The 14,278-nt window shown below is 41.3% G+C and overlaps 1 protein-coding gene across 6 annotated transcripts in view; it reads left to right on the top strand.

Moving 5' to 3' along the window:
- The first annotated feature begins 2,601 nt into the window (after nt 1-2,601).
- FIGN (fidgetin, microtubule severing factor) overlaps nt 2,602-14,278 on the top strand; it is a 108,728-nt gene continuing 97,051 nt past the window's right edge. For 2 of the 6 annotated variants that reach the window (XM_064451475.1, XM_064451477.1), the window contains exons 1-2: nt 3,835-4,222; nt 4,989-5,158. In XM_064451475.1, the coding sequence (XP_064307545.1) occupies nt 5,134-5,158 (25 nt within the window). In that variant the 5' untranslated portion in view covers nt 3,835-4,222; nt 4,989-5,133. Of the gene's footprint in view, nt 2,858-3,834; nt 4,223-4,988; nt 5,159-14,278 lie in introns of those variants that run through there. The other 4 variants (XM_064451480.1, XM_064451478.1, XM_064451476.1 and 1 more) reach the window with 3 other exon arrangements.

Raw genomic sequence — 14,278 nt, 5'->3', positions numbered from 1 at the left:
AGCTGAGGCAGCCAGTGCCCTCATGCTGACACACAAAAAGGTGGTCCTAAAAGGCATTAAGTGAGCCCTTAGCTAAAGAGACTGAGGCTTCTGTGACTGACTGCTCTAGTCAGAGAGAGAAGAGATAGCATTTCCCACCGACGAGGGAGGCCTGGGAAGGTCTGTCCTGACACACACATTCTGGAAGCATCCCAGCACGTGGGATCTGAAGCCACCTCATCTTCTCAGTGGGGATCCAGGTGGTATAAATATCTGATGTGAGTTGCATGTACTCTTAAATAGGCTGTGCACCTAACAAAGGAAGAAAATAGTCTTATCTATTCACCAATGACCACAAGTCCAAAATAGAGTACTTGCAGGCCATTTAGTGAGGCACATACTTGCAGGCAATTATAGATGCCGTTGCCCCACATGAAGTCTGAGTGTGGGAGGCCAAAGGGATTTCCCAGCACAGAGGGATGAAGGCAGGCAGGAGGCCTGGCCCTGGAGGTCTGCACTGCCAGTGCATGAGGGGAGTGCAGACGCTGCCAAACTGTCAGCATTAAAAGAATTCTGGCATTGTCTGCCACATTGAAAACTTGCTGTCGTTTACAAATGAAATCCATGTAATTAATGTAAAGACACTAAAGACTATTTCACAGAACACCATTGTTTTTATTATAGCTCTTAAAAACCTTTACTGGGTATACTGAGTAGTAGCTAGAGCTGCATGCATCATATCAGCATCCCTGGGAGAACTGATGCAGTAGCTTAGTTAGATGTTCTCATTCTTTGTTTTCTGGGATTTTTGTTTCTTTTGTTTTGTTTTCACAATTCAAATGGCTTAAATGTTATTAATCTAGATTTGCTGAAAAGGTCTGTGAACCTTTCAGGGAGCCTGGTCTGAGTTTGGAGTTCGTAACAAAACCCGAAACCAGGCAAGTTTCATGCGGTTTTGAATTTCATTGTGAACGTTTCACCTAGATGTAGAAAAACGCTGAAAGTAACATTCCCAGTTTGAAAGTCTGAGATTTTCCCATTCAAAAGGATCAGGACTGTTTGGTGGTATTTTAAACAAAGAGTGGAATTCATCCATGCACAGATGAGCTGAACAAGGCCTTCACTTCAGCCTAATTCAGACCTCAAAATAAGGACTTAATATGGTATGTAAGCCTTATGCTGACCTTCTGCACAGAGATGAATGTCTACCCATACAAACATATACTGCATGGCTACTGTTTCAACTCAGGCTATTTTAATGTGGCATGAGAAGCCTGAAGGGAAGAAAAATATAGGTATGTAAAATGAAAATACTGAGGTTAATGAAATACTAAGACCAATAAATATATTCTTCACTGGTCACAAAATTTCAAAAGCACTGGTGCTCATCTAATAATACCATATGATAGCTGCCCTTGTTTTCCTACAGCTACAAGCCATGGAGCTCTGTAATTGTGCAAGAAATTCGTCTTTCACCTGAGATGAAAAATGCCTAGTGCCATGGTTTTGGGAAAAAAAAAAAAATGGGAAAAGAATTCCAGATGTATAAAATGAGAAAGACAAAAAGAATCATTTTTATGTTTAACAATACAATTTTTAGACCAACTTTACAACCTTGAGACCATGACTTCTTATTTTCAGTGCTTGGTGCTGGCAACACTGGCAGAGGCAATATGCTGCATTGCAAATTTTAGCATCAGAGGCTGCTGAGTGTAATATGCATAGTTTGGCCAAATTAATGAACACCAGAGGCTACGGACGTGTAACCTGCATTTGGAACAGTTGTCTGCTTGCGTTAATGCCAAAGTTGCCACTTAATTCCCATGAGCTTTTGTAGAAGGGGCGATGGGTGTCTATCTGCGCAGGTAATGGGCTGATCCAGGCTGCGGGCCCATCACTAGCAGCCACCCGATGCGGAGGGCAAGGAAAAGGTGCCAGAGGGGCACACTGCAGACTGGGCCACAGCAGACATTGTGGTGGGGTTTCTTGTCTGCTGGCTGCTCTGGTTGGCTGTCCAAAAGTGATTTCTGTAGACTCCTGTTGCTATAGTTATGTTGCGAATTCTAAAAATAGCTCTCTCTGTCCCAATATTCAGTTAAAATGTGTTTCCACATGTATGTTTTGTTTTAGGTGGGACATAACAGGAAGCAAAAGCAGTTTTGCTAGTTTAAGCTGTACCCGCCCTAGAACCAGCTCCTTGCTTCAGGACACCTTGTTATTTCACTAGCGGCACTCTCTTCATGTAGCAGTGCTAGTGTTATCGCTAGCTGTCTGAGTAAGCTAGGAGCATCTTCCACATCCTTAATAAGCAGAAGTTTGTCTAGCCGTTTTGCTCTGTCCTTTTATTTCCGATCTCTAGGCACAGCTTTGTCACCTAGGGGGCTCAGGCCTCCCAAGAGTCTTCAGCTGGTGAAAACCCTTTTGGGTTGACTGAGTCACTTCATGGACCACATCAATCAGACAGGCCTTCCGGTCCTTTCTTTGCCTCTTCCATTACCCTGTAGGAGAGGCTCTGGCTGACAGCTCACAGCAGCTTCTGCTGGCAACTACTTCTGAGTTTTATTTAGGCCTACTGTATTACTGGAAGGGAAAACAGCCAGGAAACCAGCCCATTCCCACTCCACCAGATGCTAATCCCCTAGGACTGGTCTCCTCTGTCTCCTCCAGAGCCTATACTCCCACTGCATCTTCCTTTTTTCACTAAGAAATTTTAATCCATCTCTTCCACATCCAGGACAGACAAACAACCCTCCCAAGCCATCCTTAACTCCTCAGCAAGACCAGGAAGAGAGGAAGTGAAATCACTCCAGGAGGACACTAAGCCGGAGCCCAGGAACAGCATCTGGACAGCATGGCTTCTTCCCCGTTAGAAGAGAAGGTAAGAATGTTCTGATAGCCCCATCAGGTGCAAAAGCAGGAATGTAGCTCTGTGACGTGGGAAGCCCTCGTTCCCCTTCCCACTGCTGCGGCAACGGGACGGCGGGCAGGGACGGCGCGGAGGGAGCAGGGTGCCCCAGTGCACCGGGCACCGCGGCGGGCCGGCCACGCCGGGGAGAGACCGAGGAGGACCCGTGTGCGAGAGGCAGCACAAGCGGTGTACGAGAGGGAGGGCCCCGTTTGTGCAGCGTGGCCACTTATGCCTTCCCTGCCAGCATAAAGAGGCTGTAAAGCCCGTCTAACAGCCCCCCGGGGAATCCCTCTTATGCAAGGGGAGTCCCCGGCAGCTGCGGGCCGGGGTAGCTGGCTCCCTGCCATCCCTCGGCGAGCCGGGGCTGGGGAAGTGCGGGCAGAGGGAGGTGTGGCTGCCGGGGCTCCTCAGCCATTGCCGGCTACCGGGAATGCCTCGCCGCGGCTGATAGCAGCCGGGCTCCGGCGGGCGGCTGCCGGGGCTCCCCGGGGGCAGCGCGGGGACGGGGCGCGTCTGCGCGGCGCTGGCCGCCGCCCGGGCCGGGCCGAGAGGAGCCCGCCGCCGCCCGGGGCACTTCCACCCCGGCCATTTTCCTCAGGCGGGAGGCGCCGGCGGCCAGCGAGCCCCGGCACCGGCCGCCCGGGGACGCGGCGCAGAAGCCGGCCGGCGAGCGCAAGCCGCCCGGGCCGCCGCCGCCGCCCGAGCCGGGCCGCCCCCCCCCCATCCCCGGGCGGGGAGGCTGCGGGGCGGCCGCGGCGGGAGCGGGGGCGGCCGCGGCCGAGGGACCTCCGCCGCCGGCTGCCTGCCCGCCTACCCCGCGGCCGCGGGCCGCCGCTAGGCCCCGGCCCGCCCCCCGTCCCCGCTCCCTCCCGGCGGAGCGCCGCCGCGCCCGGGGGGAGCCCCGCCGCCGCCGCGGCGGGAGCCGGCTGCCCCCGTCCCGCCGCCCCGGAGAGCGGGAGCGGGGCCGCGGCGCGGGCGCCCCACCGCCCCCCGCGGGAAGCGGCGGCCCCGGCGCGCAGGGCCGCGGAGCGCCCCCGCCCCCCGCGCCGCTCCCCCTTTGAAAACTGATCTTTGGCTCTTCGCGTGAAAGTGATTTGAATTTGGCTCGGCGGCGCTCTGCGCAGGCGTCCAGCTGCTGGCATGCTGGCTCCTTGCAAAGCAGCTGTTTTGGGTTTGAAATTCCAACATGGCAGAGGCTGCAGTCAGTCTTCCCTTCAAAAACTTGGAATGATTTCAAATCATAGGCACCTTCACTTAACCCGAGCCCCCATTCATCAGCAAACACATCGGATCGATGCTACTCTAACCTATCGGGTTCTTGTACCAAATCTCCAGGTAAGAGGATTTTTTTTTTTCCTAGTCTCCCTACCATCGTTTTAAATTTTATTTAGTCCTAAAGCTCTCCGAGACGGCCGCGTATTTTTATAATCGCTAGCTCGTGCCCTAAATATTTTGCCTAATTAGCGGTCGTTTTCTGATTCTAAATACTCCGCTCTGCTTTCCTAATCGTAGTCTGGAAAGTACAGATATACAATCGCAGTGCATGGTTTTTCCTCCTTGATCATTGCCAACAATAGTAGGCAGATTAAGAGTTCGCGATTGTAAGCTCCCTCCCCACCTCCTCCTCCTCCTCCTCCTAATTGGATTTATTTTTAAGTTGCATTGAAAATAATAAACTGCAGGTAACGCGGGGCTGGACTTTGAGACAACTAACTTCTGAGCAAATAAGTGCAAATAAGAATCCCGCAAAACAAAAGTTAGGTTTAAATTCCTGTGTCTTGGCTGGGGGGGGGGGGGCACGAATATGTCAGAGGAGCTGTTGCAGTAAAATGTGAGCGCATCATCTTGGAGGGGGTACAGCGTGGTGGGCGTATTGTTGGCTCGGAGGGGAGAGAAAGATGTATAATTTAATGGTATATACAATCCACTGATCCTATTACTATCCTCCCTGGAGCTCTTGTTAGTTTCAATGGGAGTGAGTGAAATTGACATGGACTTGCATTCCTGGTCATGTGCTTTTTTTCCCCCTTTCTTTCTTCTCTTGTGATCTGAGATCCCCTTTTTGTTGATGTTGCTTTCCCACTTAATTATATGCATGTAGGTTAAATGAATACCTGACGAAAGGGCCCACGTTTCAAGGCAGTGACATTTGATAGCTGAGAGGAAAAGTGGCTTTAATGAAAAGCAACCTTTGGAATTCCTGCTTGTGAAAAATCCAATTCAGCTTTTTGTGCTGCCAGCAAGAAATGATCAGTAGCACCAGTGTTTATGGTATGTCCGTTTTGGGATCTACTTCCTTTGCATCTAAATAGCAAAGACAAATTTAAATAGCATGATAACGCACCGAGAAGTCTGCATGCAAATATTTTGTACTAAATACCTAATGTTTAACCGTGTATTTTCACTTGTGTATGTATAAGCGTTTTTTTCTCTTGCTATCATTTGTTTATTATTTCTGCTTCAATTCTAGCATTAGTTTTGTCCATTGTATTGATCTCAGTTGTAAAACCTAAAGTTGCATGTTACTAGCAGTGCACTATACACACCACTGAACTCCAATGGTATGTAAATTAGTAAAACTCAGTGACCGGAGACGGGGAAAAAGCATAGCAATGAATATATACACCTATATGTCTACATACTCGTACATATGTGCCTAAAATGCATCTTTTCCTTTTGCAAACTAATAATTTTTGAGTATTTATTTGAACTCCAGTTGCTTTCAGCAACTCTCTTACTTTCAGCATAATCATCTGCTTGAGGTTTTAACTGATGTGGGGTGGGGAAATGTTTTGCATGTAAACAAACAAAACTACTGTTGCGGCCGAATATTTAATACTATTTAATAAGTGGTATTTTATGCTCAGTTGACGAGTGTCTGGTTCCCACTGCTCTGTTCTCAATGTGTAACAGAATGAAATAATCAGGTGCTGAAACTGGCTTCATTTAACGGTCACTCTCCAGCCCCCCACACCGCCCCCTCCTCCAAAAAAGTCAGATAAAATGGAGCATGGGGAATTTCAACAGATCTCCTTGTGGTGCAGTGGATGCACCTCTAGGTATGCAATTAAGGCTAAGGAACTAGCAACAGAAGCGACTACTAGTCTGTTTTGTACAACCAAAAAGGGGGTATGTTCACTTTTAATTGCGTGTGGTAGCAACAAATAAGGATGCAGAGAGACCCTAGGAGAGGGAGAGTGAGCAAGTGTGTGTGTGTGTGTTTGGGATAAGGGGGAGGTCTGGCGTGCGTGGCTGATGATCTCTCGTAATAACATATCTGAATGCTAGAAAGAAATTGAGAGAGCAGTTGCACAATGTATGCTCCTATTTTGGTGCTGTAGGTGACTGTATTGCTAAACATATCCCGGGTGCTATATGATGGGAAAAATCTGATTGCATTTTGCATTTAGAACTTGTTGACTTTGAAGCGATCAATAAGGCGACTGTTTATTTTAGATGCACATAATTTGCCCTGAGAAATGTTTTAAGGAGGAGAGCGAGCGAGCGCGGAACATTTTTTTTTTTCTTTTTTTTTTTTTTTTTTTTTTTCCTAGAGCTGTTGGAGCGAATGTGATTGCCAGATGGGAGATTTCCCTCTGTGATGTTAAAGCTGTAATATATATTCAGAGCAGATTGGACTGCTGCTTGTGATGAGGAGGATATTACATTTATAAATTTTAAATCGGGAATCGGACAGTATGCTGAGAGCTGAAATTGGATGGTGTGGACGGTTTGGACTGTTAAATGCAATTCCCAGATAATAATAATAATTATAGTAGCGGTAATATATGTATGTATAATAAACACAATACTGTTAGGCAGCTATATATATTCTATGGCACTTAAGTATATATTTCCAAATATGATTCCAAATATTTTCCCCCTTTCCTAAAACGTTAGGGATTGGAGGTGGTTGGGAGGGGGCTTTAAAAGCTCAGTGTAAGGAGAAATCAAATGTAATCAGGTTCCTGCTTGAGGAAAAGTTTCGCTACAATTCTTGGTGCGGATGCACCTCTTTCTGAGTTTTTGTTTTGCCCATGTATGTGGCCTGACAGTGCCACAATCCTGAAAGGCTGGAAAGTGGGAACTAGTCACACTCGAGCAGCTCTGCTGTTGCAAATTAAAAGTGTGTTGTGGTCAGGAAATGAAAGCTACAATGTCTCTTTTGAACAAGTCGTTTATCAAGAGAAACATCTATCAAGCAGTGACTTGTCACATTGATCCTCTAAAAGTTAGGTCCGAAGTGGAAGCTGCTTTGATGTTTTTGATCCCAAATTTATAAAATTGAAAAAGCTGAAGAGAGTAGGACCGATTTGCATTTAAAAATTGCTCTGCTCTGGGTGTGACAAAATCATCAAGTATCTGTGACACAGAGCTGGTAAACCAAGGAGGTATCGGATCTTCTGCCTAATTTTTATTTTCACATTGAAACTTCAGCTTAGCCACACAGGCATCTCTTTTCATACTTTTAAAGTTCCTCCCTGTATGTCCGTGTGTTATTTCATCGGGGATATTTTCTTGCTTAGGAATACATCTGTTGCTTCCAAATTGAACCTTTTTCTGTTGTTTTTGTGATGGTATTTATAGGGTTCAGCTTTAGAAGTCAATTTCAGGTTTTTTTTTTCTCTCATCTCAGTCTTTTTTTCTTGTTCTGTATTTGTAATCTCAGTTTCCACCTCTCCTCCCTGTGAAGCAAAGTTTCTTTTACTGTCAAAGTAATGTTTATTGCAAGTAAGGTACATTTGAGATATCTGTTTGCACAACTTAAAACATGTTAAGCGTCCTGCTAAGTGTGTCTACCCCTTTTCATCTTCTTTTTGTTTCCATTTTTGACATATGAACCACAATTCCATTCTCAACGGAAGCACTGAATATAAAGTTGAGTTTTCAAGTTAAAAAAAAATCAAAACAAAGTCTAAACTGATCTTTTATCGCTACTTATTTTCAAACACTTGAATTTTTTATCAACTTTTTAGAAAAGTTCCTCATTTTGCTTGAAGTTTGTGTTTGGATTAGCAAGGAATCCCTTGAACGAAACAGGGTTTTGGTGATTGTTTGTTGTTGGGTTTTTGTTTTCTTTACTTTTTTTTTTGGCTAAGGTATGAGTGAAATCTTCCTAAAGCAGGACGCTTTGACTTCTTCAGTGTCATAAATTAGGCTAATACTGCTTATGGATACTTGATAGAGACCCATTTGCAAATAGGCAGCAAACAGCAGCGTGGTGGGAGTTTTGGTGAGTGTTACACTTGCTAATTAATCATGTTTGAAATGAAGGAATCATAGCATGGTAATAAAGGCTCATTGTTGTTTGATGTTTGTAACAGGATGTGACTCCTACACGAATCTGGTGGGTTTGGGGTTTTTGTTGTTATTTCCCCCCCTTCATAATAAGATACCTTCAGTACTTGATCAAATTGGTTTTATTTCTGGCAACATCTGTGAAAGCACAGGGATGTTTGCTTCACTTATTCTAGCAGTATTTTAGAAATAGGAAGATTGCATTGTTACTGATATCTTTGTCATACAGTTCATGGGGAAAAAATGACAGTCTTATGTCATTAGCTGTTCTTCAAGATTTTTTGTTTAAGCAGAGCCAATAATTCTGGTTTTTTTTCCTTGGTATAAAAAGCCTACTACTCTTTTTCCTATAATTGATAAAATGGCACTTCATGAACTTTTGTGCCCTACTTAGGCGTATGTAGTAATGGATAGGAACTGAAAATAGATTTCAGAATAGTTTGTAAACTAACCATTTAAAAAGTAAACCTTAAAACACTTGGACGGTGGTTTTATTTCTTTGTTATGTTTTTAAATGCGGTTCTTATCAGATATGTCATCTTTAGGCTTTATTGTTCACCTTTCAATTAATAACTACTATATATGATGGAGAGAGATGTGATAATCTTTCAGACTGCAAAGTCTTATTTGAAAATTTAATTAATTAATTAAGGCTATTTTATGCTGCATTAATAAGGTTTGAAATCTGCTTTTGTTTAGATGGTCTCCTCCTTTTTAAAAATCTAGTTCCTAGAGGAAAATGATTCTGTACAGTTCCTGTCAATACATTTTTTCAATGAATGCATACAAGAAGGATTGACTATAATGACTGATCTTCCTGTAGTCTTAATCATTAATTAATAGGCTTATCTGCTAGTTAGGAGTGGGTTTAATGGTACAGAATCAGCATGAGATCTCTGTGTATGAAACATTTGTATGTTGTTTATAACAGAATGAGTTTTGATCTAGCATTCCCAGATTTAATAATAGAAATATTTGGCTCTTTGCCCTCAATCAATATATCCCTTAAGAGAACAAACTTCACATAATACTTTCATAAAGTGCCAGGTGTTTTGATACTCAGTTGATAAATTTAATTACTGGGGTTTTACATTGATTCATTGATCTTATGATTGGAGGAAATTGTTCTGCAGACATTTCTGAAGTATTGAGGAATATTTTATGTCAATAAAGCTTGATCAATCAGCACTTTTTTCCCCTCCTGAGTCACTGATAAGAAAAGGCATAAAAATAACTATGAGGAGAATCTGGGATAAACTAATTAGAAATTCTCATGTGTTATTAACAGAGCATATGAGAAGCAAAGCACTATGCACATGGAAAAAGAATCAGCTTTGAAGGGGAATTGTGCATATTGGGCCCAATCCTTAGCTGGTGTAAAATAGCTTAGCTTTAAAGAGCTACAGCTCTGTAATTTACAGCTCCCAGAATCTGGCCCACTGTGGCTGTTCTTTTTTTTGTGGCTTTTTATTTTTTTTAGTACCGTTCTTTGGCTTATTGGAAGCTGTTTTAAATCAGATATTATGGCTACCAAAATATATGGAATTTCAGATAAGCATCTGATCCAAAATGAACAGTATAGCTATAAAAGTAATTTGAAGAGCTGTAAATTCAGGATTGCGTATCCCTGATATTGTTGCCGAGTATTAAACTCTTGCTGCTAGAGATGCTATCCTCTAAGTGAAAACTTATCTTCCTTATGGGAAAGATCACTTCAGGGAACTCTAGGCTAGGAAATGGTCTGGAGTTTTTTTTTTTGTTGTTGTTGTTGCTAAAATAATAATAAAAAATTTCCAATACATAGAATTAGTTATAGGGATATTTTCCAGGTGAAAAACCTTACTGGAGTACTTGGCTCCATTTCTGTGAGGCATGCGACCTTTTCACCCTATGTCAATGATATTTTTATAGAGTGTGTGAGAAATGCGAGCATAAAGAAAATTCCTTGAGATCATTCAATTTTTCTTTTTTTCTTAAAAAAAAAAAAGAAAAAAGAAAATCTCTGCATCTCAAAACAACATATACATCTCCCTTAGTGAAACTGTATTCCTTTAAAGGATGATAGCTAATACAGAAGAACAGAGAAAATCCACTTGCAATATGTTACCATAGGTTCGACAAATACAATCTTATCCTTCAAGGAGCAGAGAGTCCTAGATGGTAATAGAGGTCAAAGGAAATCTAAGGCTTTCAGTCCTTTAATAATTGTACCTGCTACCCCCTGATCAGCATATTAAAGAGGATGTGTGTACATGTATTATGTTTCTTAGAAGATAATTTGTATTTGCAGCAAACTACTAAATACAAGTGGACTTCACTACTATTGCTTCTAAATACCTGTTGATGTTGGTCTCGCTGTGTGACAAGTGAGGGTAAAATGGAAAGAGAAATAGTTGGTCAATCTTGGTTACCAAAGTCTTGAGAAACTGTGGGGGAGATCGGGCTTTGACAGGTCAGTTCAAGAATGCGAAGAATACTAGAAAGTGTAATCTGCAGAAAGCACCAGTGATTAAGAGCATACGGAGACGTCTGCAGTGATGGTAATACAGAGTCTATGCTTCCCTTTTCCTGAGTTATATTGCTACGAGGTACTGGCACACACGGTATGGTAGTAACAATATTGTATGTCTGTTCCTATAGTGCTAGTAACGGTACCTGTCACACATATCATAATACAGAACTGACTGTTTAATCATATAAGCAACACTCCTCATTACAATGGCTATTGTACTTGTGCAAGAGAAAGAAGTGTCATGCGTTGCTATATTTAAATAATGGAATAAAACTTTGTTCTTTAAACTGTTTTTCTGCATATAGAAAAAAGTTTCATCCGTCTCAGCTATAATTAAAAATAACGCAACTACAGATGACTTTCGTGTCACTGGCTGATTTTTTTTTTTAAACTTTTCAAAATAGTCTATTAAGAGTGTAGTCTGATGTGCCATGAAACATTGAAATAGCAATTACCAGTCATATTATTTAACTCTTACTGAGAAACTATTTTCTTAATTCTTTTAAAGTATAGTGCAGCTACTGCTAGTATGTTGTTAGTTAAATTTCAAATATCTTGAAAGTGATGTGGAGAAAAATACTGAGATTATTTTAATGGGATAGCAAACTTCGGTCATGCAAGTCCATTTTTGCTCCAGGGTCCTTGAAATCACGTATTGCTTGGAATTTTTGTTATCTGTTTTTAACCCTTTTGTATTAATCTTTTAATATGTCATATATGTCTTTGTTAAAGCATATAGTTCATTTTCTGTGTATGAATTGCTTAGTGCATGAAGATGTCCGCCACAATTTATTTTGTGTGATATTTTTGAATGTAAGCATGTATCAAGCTGGTTATAGATTGGTGATGATAAATTGGTTTCAGTAATCTGTATCTTATTTGCATTAATACTCTAGCAGTAAGAGCATACTGTGGTCAAACTTTATGATCTAAGATAGCTGTCTCACATCTAATTAAGCAGGGTCTGAATGAATGATTCTCCTGTATGGGTCATAATTAAACTTTTTGTTTCTCGTCTTCAGTGTGATAAAATACTTAAGGGACACATTAATGCATGTTTGTGTAACTCCTGCTGATCTGAATGAAATTTGAAAATGAATATTGAGAGGAGATGGGAGAAGGGCCTGGACCTGGTGGGTTGCGGGGGTTCGTGGCAGGAATATGTCTTCATGCTCTCATTTGAGGTTGTGTTTTGCCTGATTTAGAACTGCTGTTTGCCTTTGAATATGTTGGAAATAACGTCCCTGTTTTCCTCTGAGAGGTTTTCCCCTTCTGTCTCTTCCATTCTAGCATATAAGCAAGTCATTAATAAAAAAACATTCATACAGTGAGCCTGAATTATCACTTACTAAAACTATGAGGACTGTACTGCTGCAAAGGTATTCCTAGACTGTACAACAGATGTTACTCTGTCTACGTTTTTTCTGGAGATGTGGTGAGAGGAAATCCCAACAATTACTTTATATTACGGATGACAGCAGAGGGTGGGTGGGAATGATAAAGTTATATGCAGAAATTACTAATCACTGCCAATAGTATCAATACTGACATTTAAAATACTATGAACTGATAGCCCTGCTATACAAATGTCTGTGAAAGCTGTGCTTTTAGATGAAAAGTAGCTATTTATATACCTTATGGCTCAGTGTGGTCATGTTGAAAGTATGAACTTACTCATCACGGATTCTGAGAAAGTGCAGGTTAACGTCCTCTGTCTTCTTTAGACCTCTCTGATTACTTCAGCCTCCTGTGTTGACACAGAGAAAGAAACAGCTAGATTCTATGCTGGAAGAATAAGGTTTGCAAGCACTGACTGATATAACGTATCCCATTGTGATACCTAAACCAAATTTAAAAAAATCAAGCATCCTTTTCAAGTAAAACTTGAGAAACACAGAAAGGAACAGCAAAGATGTATCTGAACACACTTGAAGGTGTACCATTTACTTTCAAAAGAGATCTTTCCCATCACTCGTGGATAGCTCCACCATGAAAAGCAATATCAAAAGATCTCAGAAAAGTAACTATTCTTTTATGTCTTTGGGAACTCAGATGCTTACAAGATTGTTTCTGAGAAGGAAAAGAATTGATCCTATTTTCAGTCCCTTGTTGTTGGCATTTGTGGACCACATCGCTAGGTACAGTATTGTAGAAATACGCTTTTGGTATATGAATACAATTCTGTTTCCTCTTGCAGCTCTAAAATAATAGTGCAAACTTGCTGTATCCAAGCTCAGTTTGGGCAGTATGTTTTTATGAATCCTTTCTTGCACTCAATGAAATTGCTTTATTTAAAATATATATGGAGCTTGCTGAAGATCTTAAAACTTAATTGACAGGTCATCTGCGCAATTAAAATAGAGAAATTCAAATTTAAAATAGTGTGTATTGGTTTTTATGAAAGTAATATAGGCTTGAAGTCACCTGTGATAATTTGTGAACTGGATATCCCCATTCAGTCAGAAAATTGCTGGGTTTATACTATCAAGATTCATTTATTTTTAATATGGAGGGAGACTGTAAATTTGCTAACTCCTCAGCTGAACGTACACTTAATTTACAAAATTAAGTGGTTTGGTGTTTACTAGTGTTAGATCTGCAGCTTTATATTAACTATGTATCTGTGCTGGTGCTGTACTGAACATACTATAAATAGGCAGATACTCTATTTTAAAGATGGTAATTTTTCATGTCTTTATAGAATTTCTGATAATTCTTTATTTCTTACTCTTTGCCTTCGATAAAAGCTGAAATAAATGTATTTTGGAACCTGTTCTTGTAGCAATGAACCTTTTTTAGTCATTGATTTTCACTTTGTGCTTTGACTTTCATTCATTTCATACTCCTGTCCTGTGAAGGCATTCTTTACACTACAATGCTAGTGTATTTTTCCGCTTTCAGTTTAAAAACTTTAGCGGTAACATTAATGTAGTTGATACTGTGGTAGTCCAATCGAGACATTTAATCTATTATTCAGATTAATATTAGTGTTTGTAAAGAGCTGAAGCTGAAAGTCAGTAAATCCTGTGTAATGAGGGGTATGAAGTAGTTCTCATTATTTGGCCCCCAAGCATTTGTCAATACGACAGTCATATCAAAGGCACACCTTAATATGCAGAGAACGTCTTTGCTGAGACACATAGTTAAGTAAGTTTGAGAAACCTTTGTTTTCAAGTTGTGGGTTTTGGGTTGTTTTAAGTTAGATGTTGGTAAAATATATCTCAATGTGTGGTTACGAGATTCTGAATAACCAGTGCCTTAATGAATGACATTTTTAAAGTTTTCACTACTTAGAGAGATGTTCAAGGAGTTATAATGTTATATTTCCTCCATCACTGAGCAGATTATTCATATGGTACAGAATAACAGACAAACTGATGCTAGTATGCATTTGGAGTAATAATTTCCACCACTGATTAAGGAAAGATGTTTTGTTATTGAGTAATTAGCAAACACACTTCTTCCCTCCCTCCCCACCCAAGATGTCAGTTCTTTAGAGATAGTAAAAGCGTTGCTTTCATTCATGACAGGCAAGTAATTTTTAGCTAAAGTTACTATTCCTTTCTGTTTCAGAGCTGCTA

This window comes from Phalacrocorax carbo, chromosome 5 (genome assembly GCF_963921805.1).
Source record: "Phalacrocorax carbo chromosome 5, bPhaCar2.1, whole genome shotgun sequence".
Taxonomy (NCBI): Eukaryota; Metazoa; Chordata; class Aves; order Suliformes; family Phalacrocoracidae; genus Phalacrocorax; species Phalacrocorax carbo.
The sequence above is the reverse complement of the archived record's forward strand: the minus strand, read 5'-3'. Positions and strand labels throughout refer to the sequence as shown.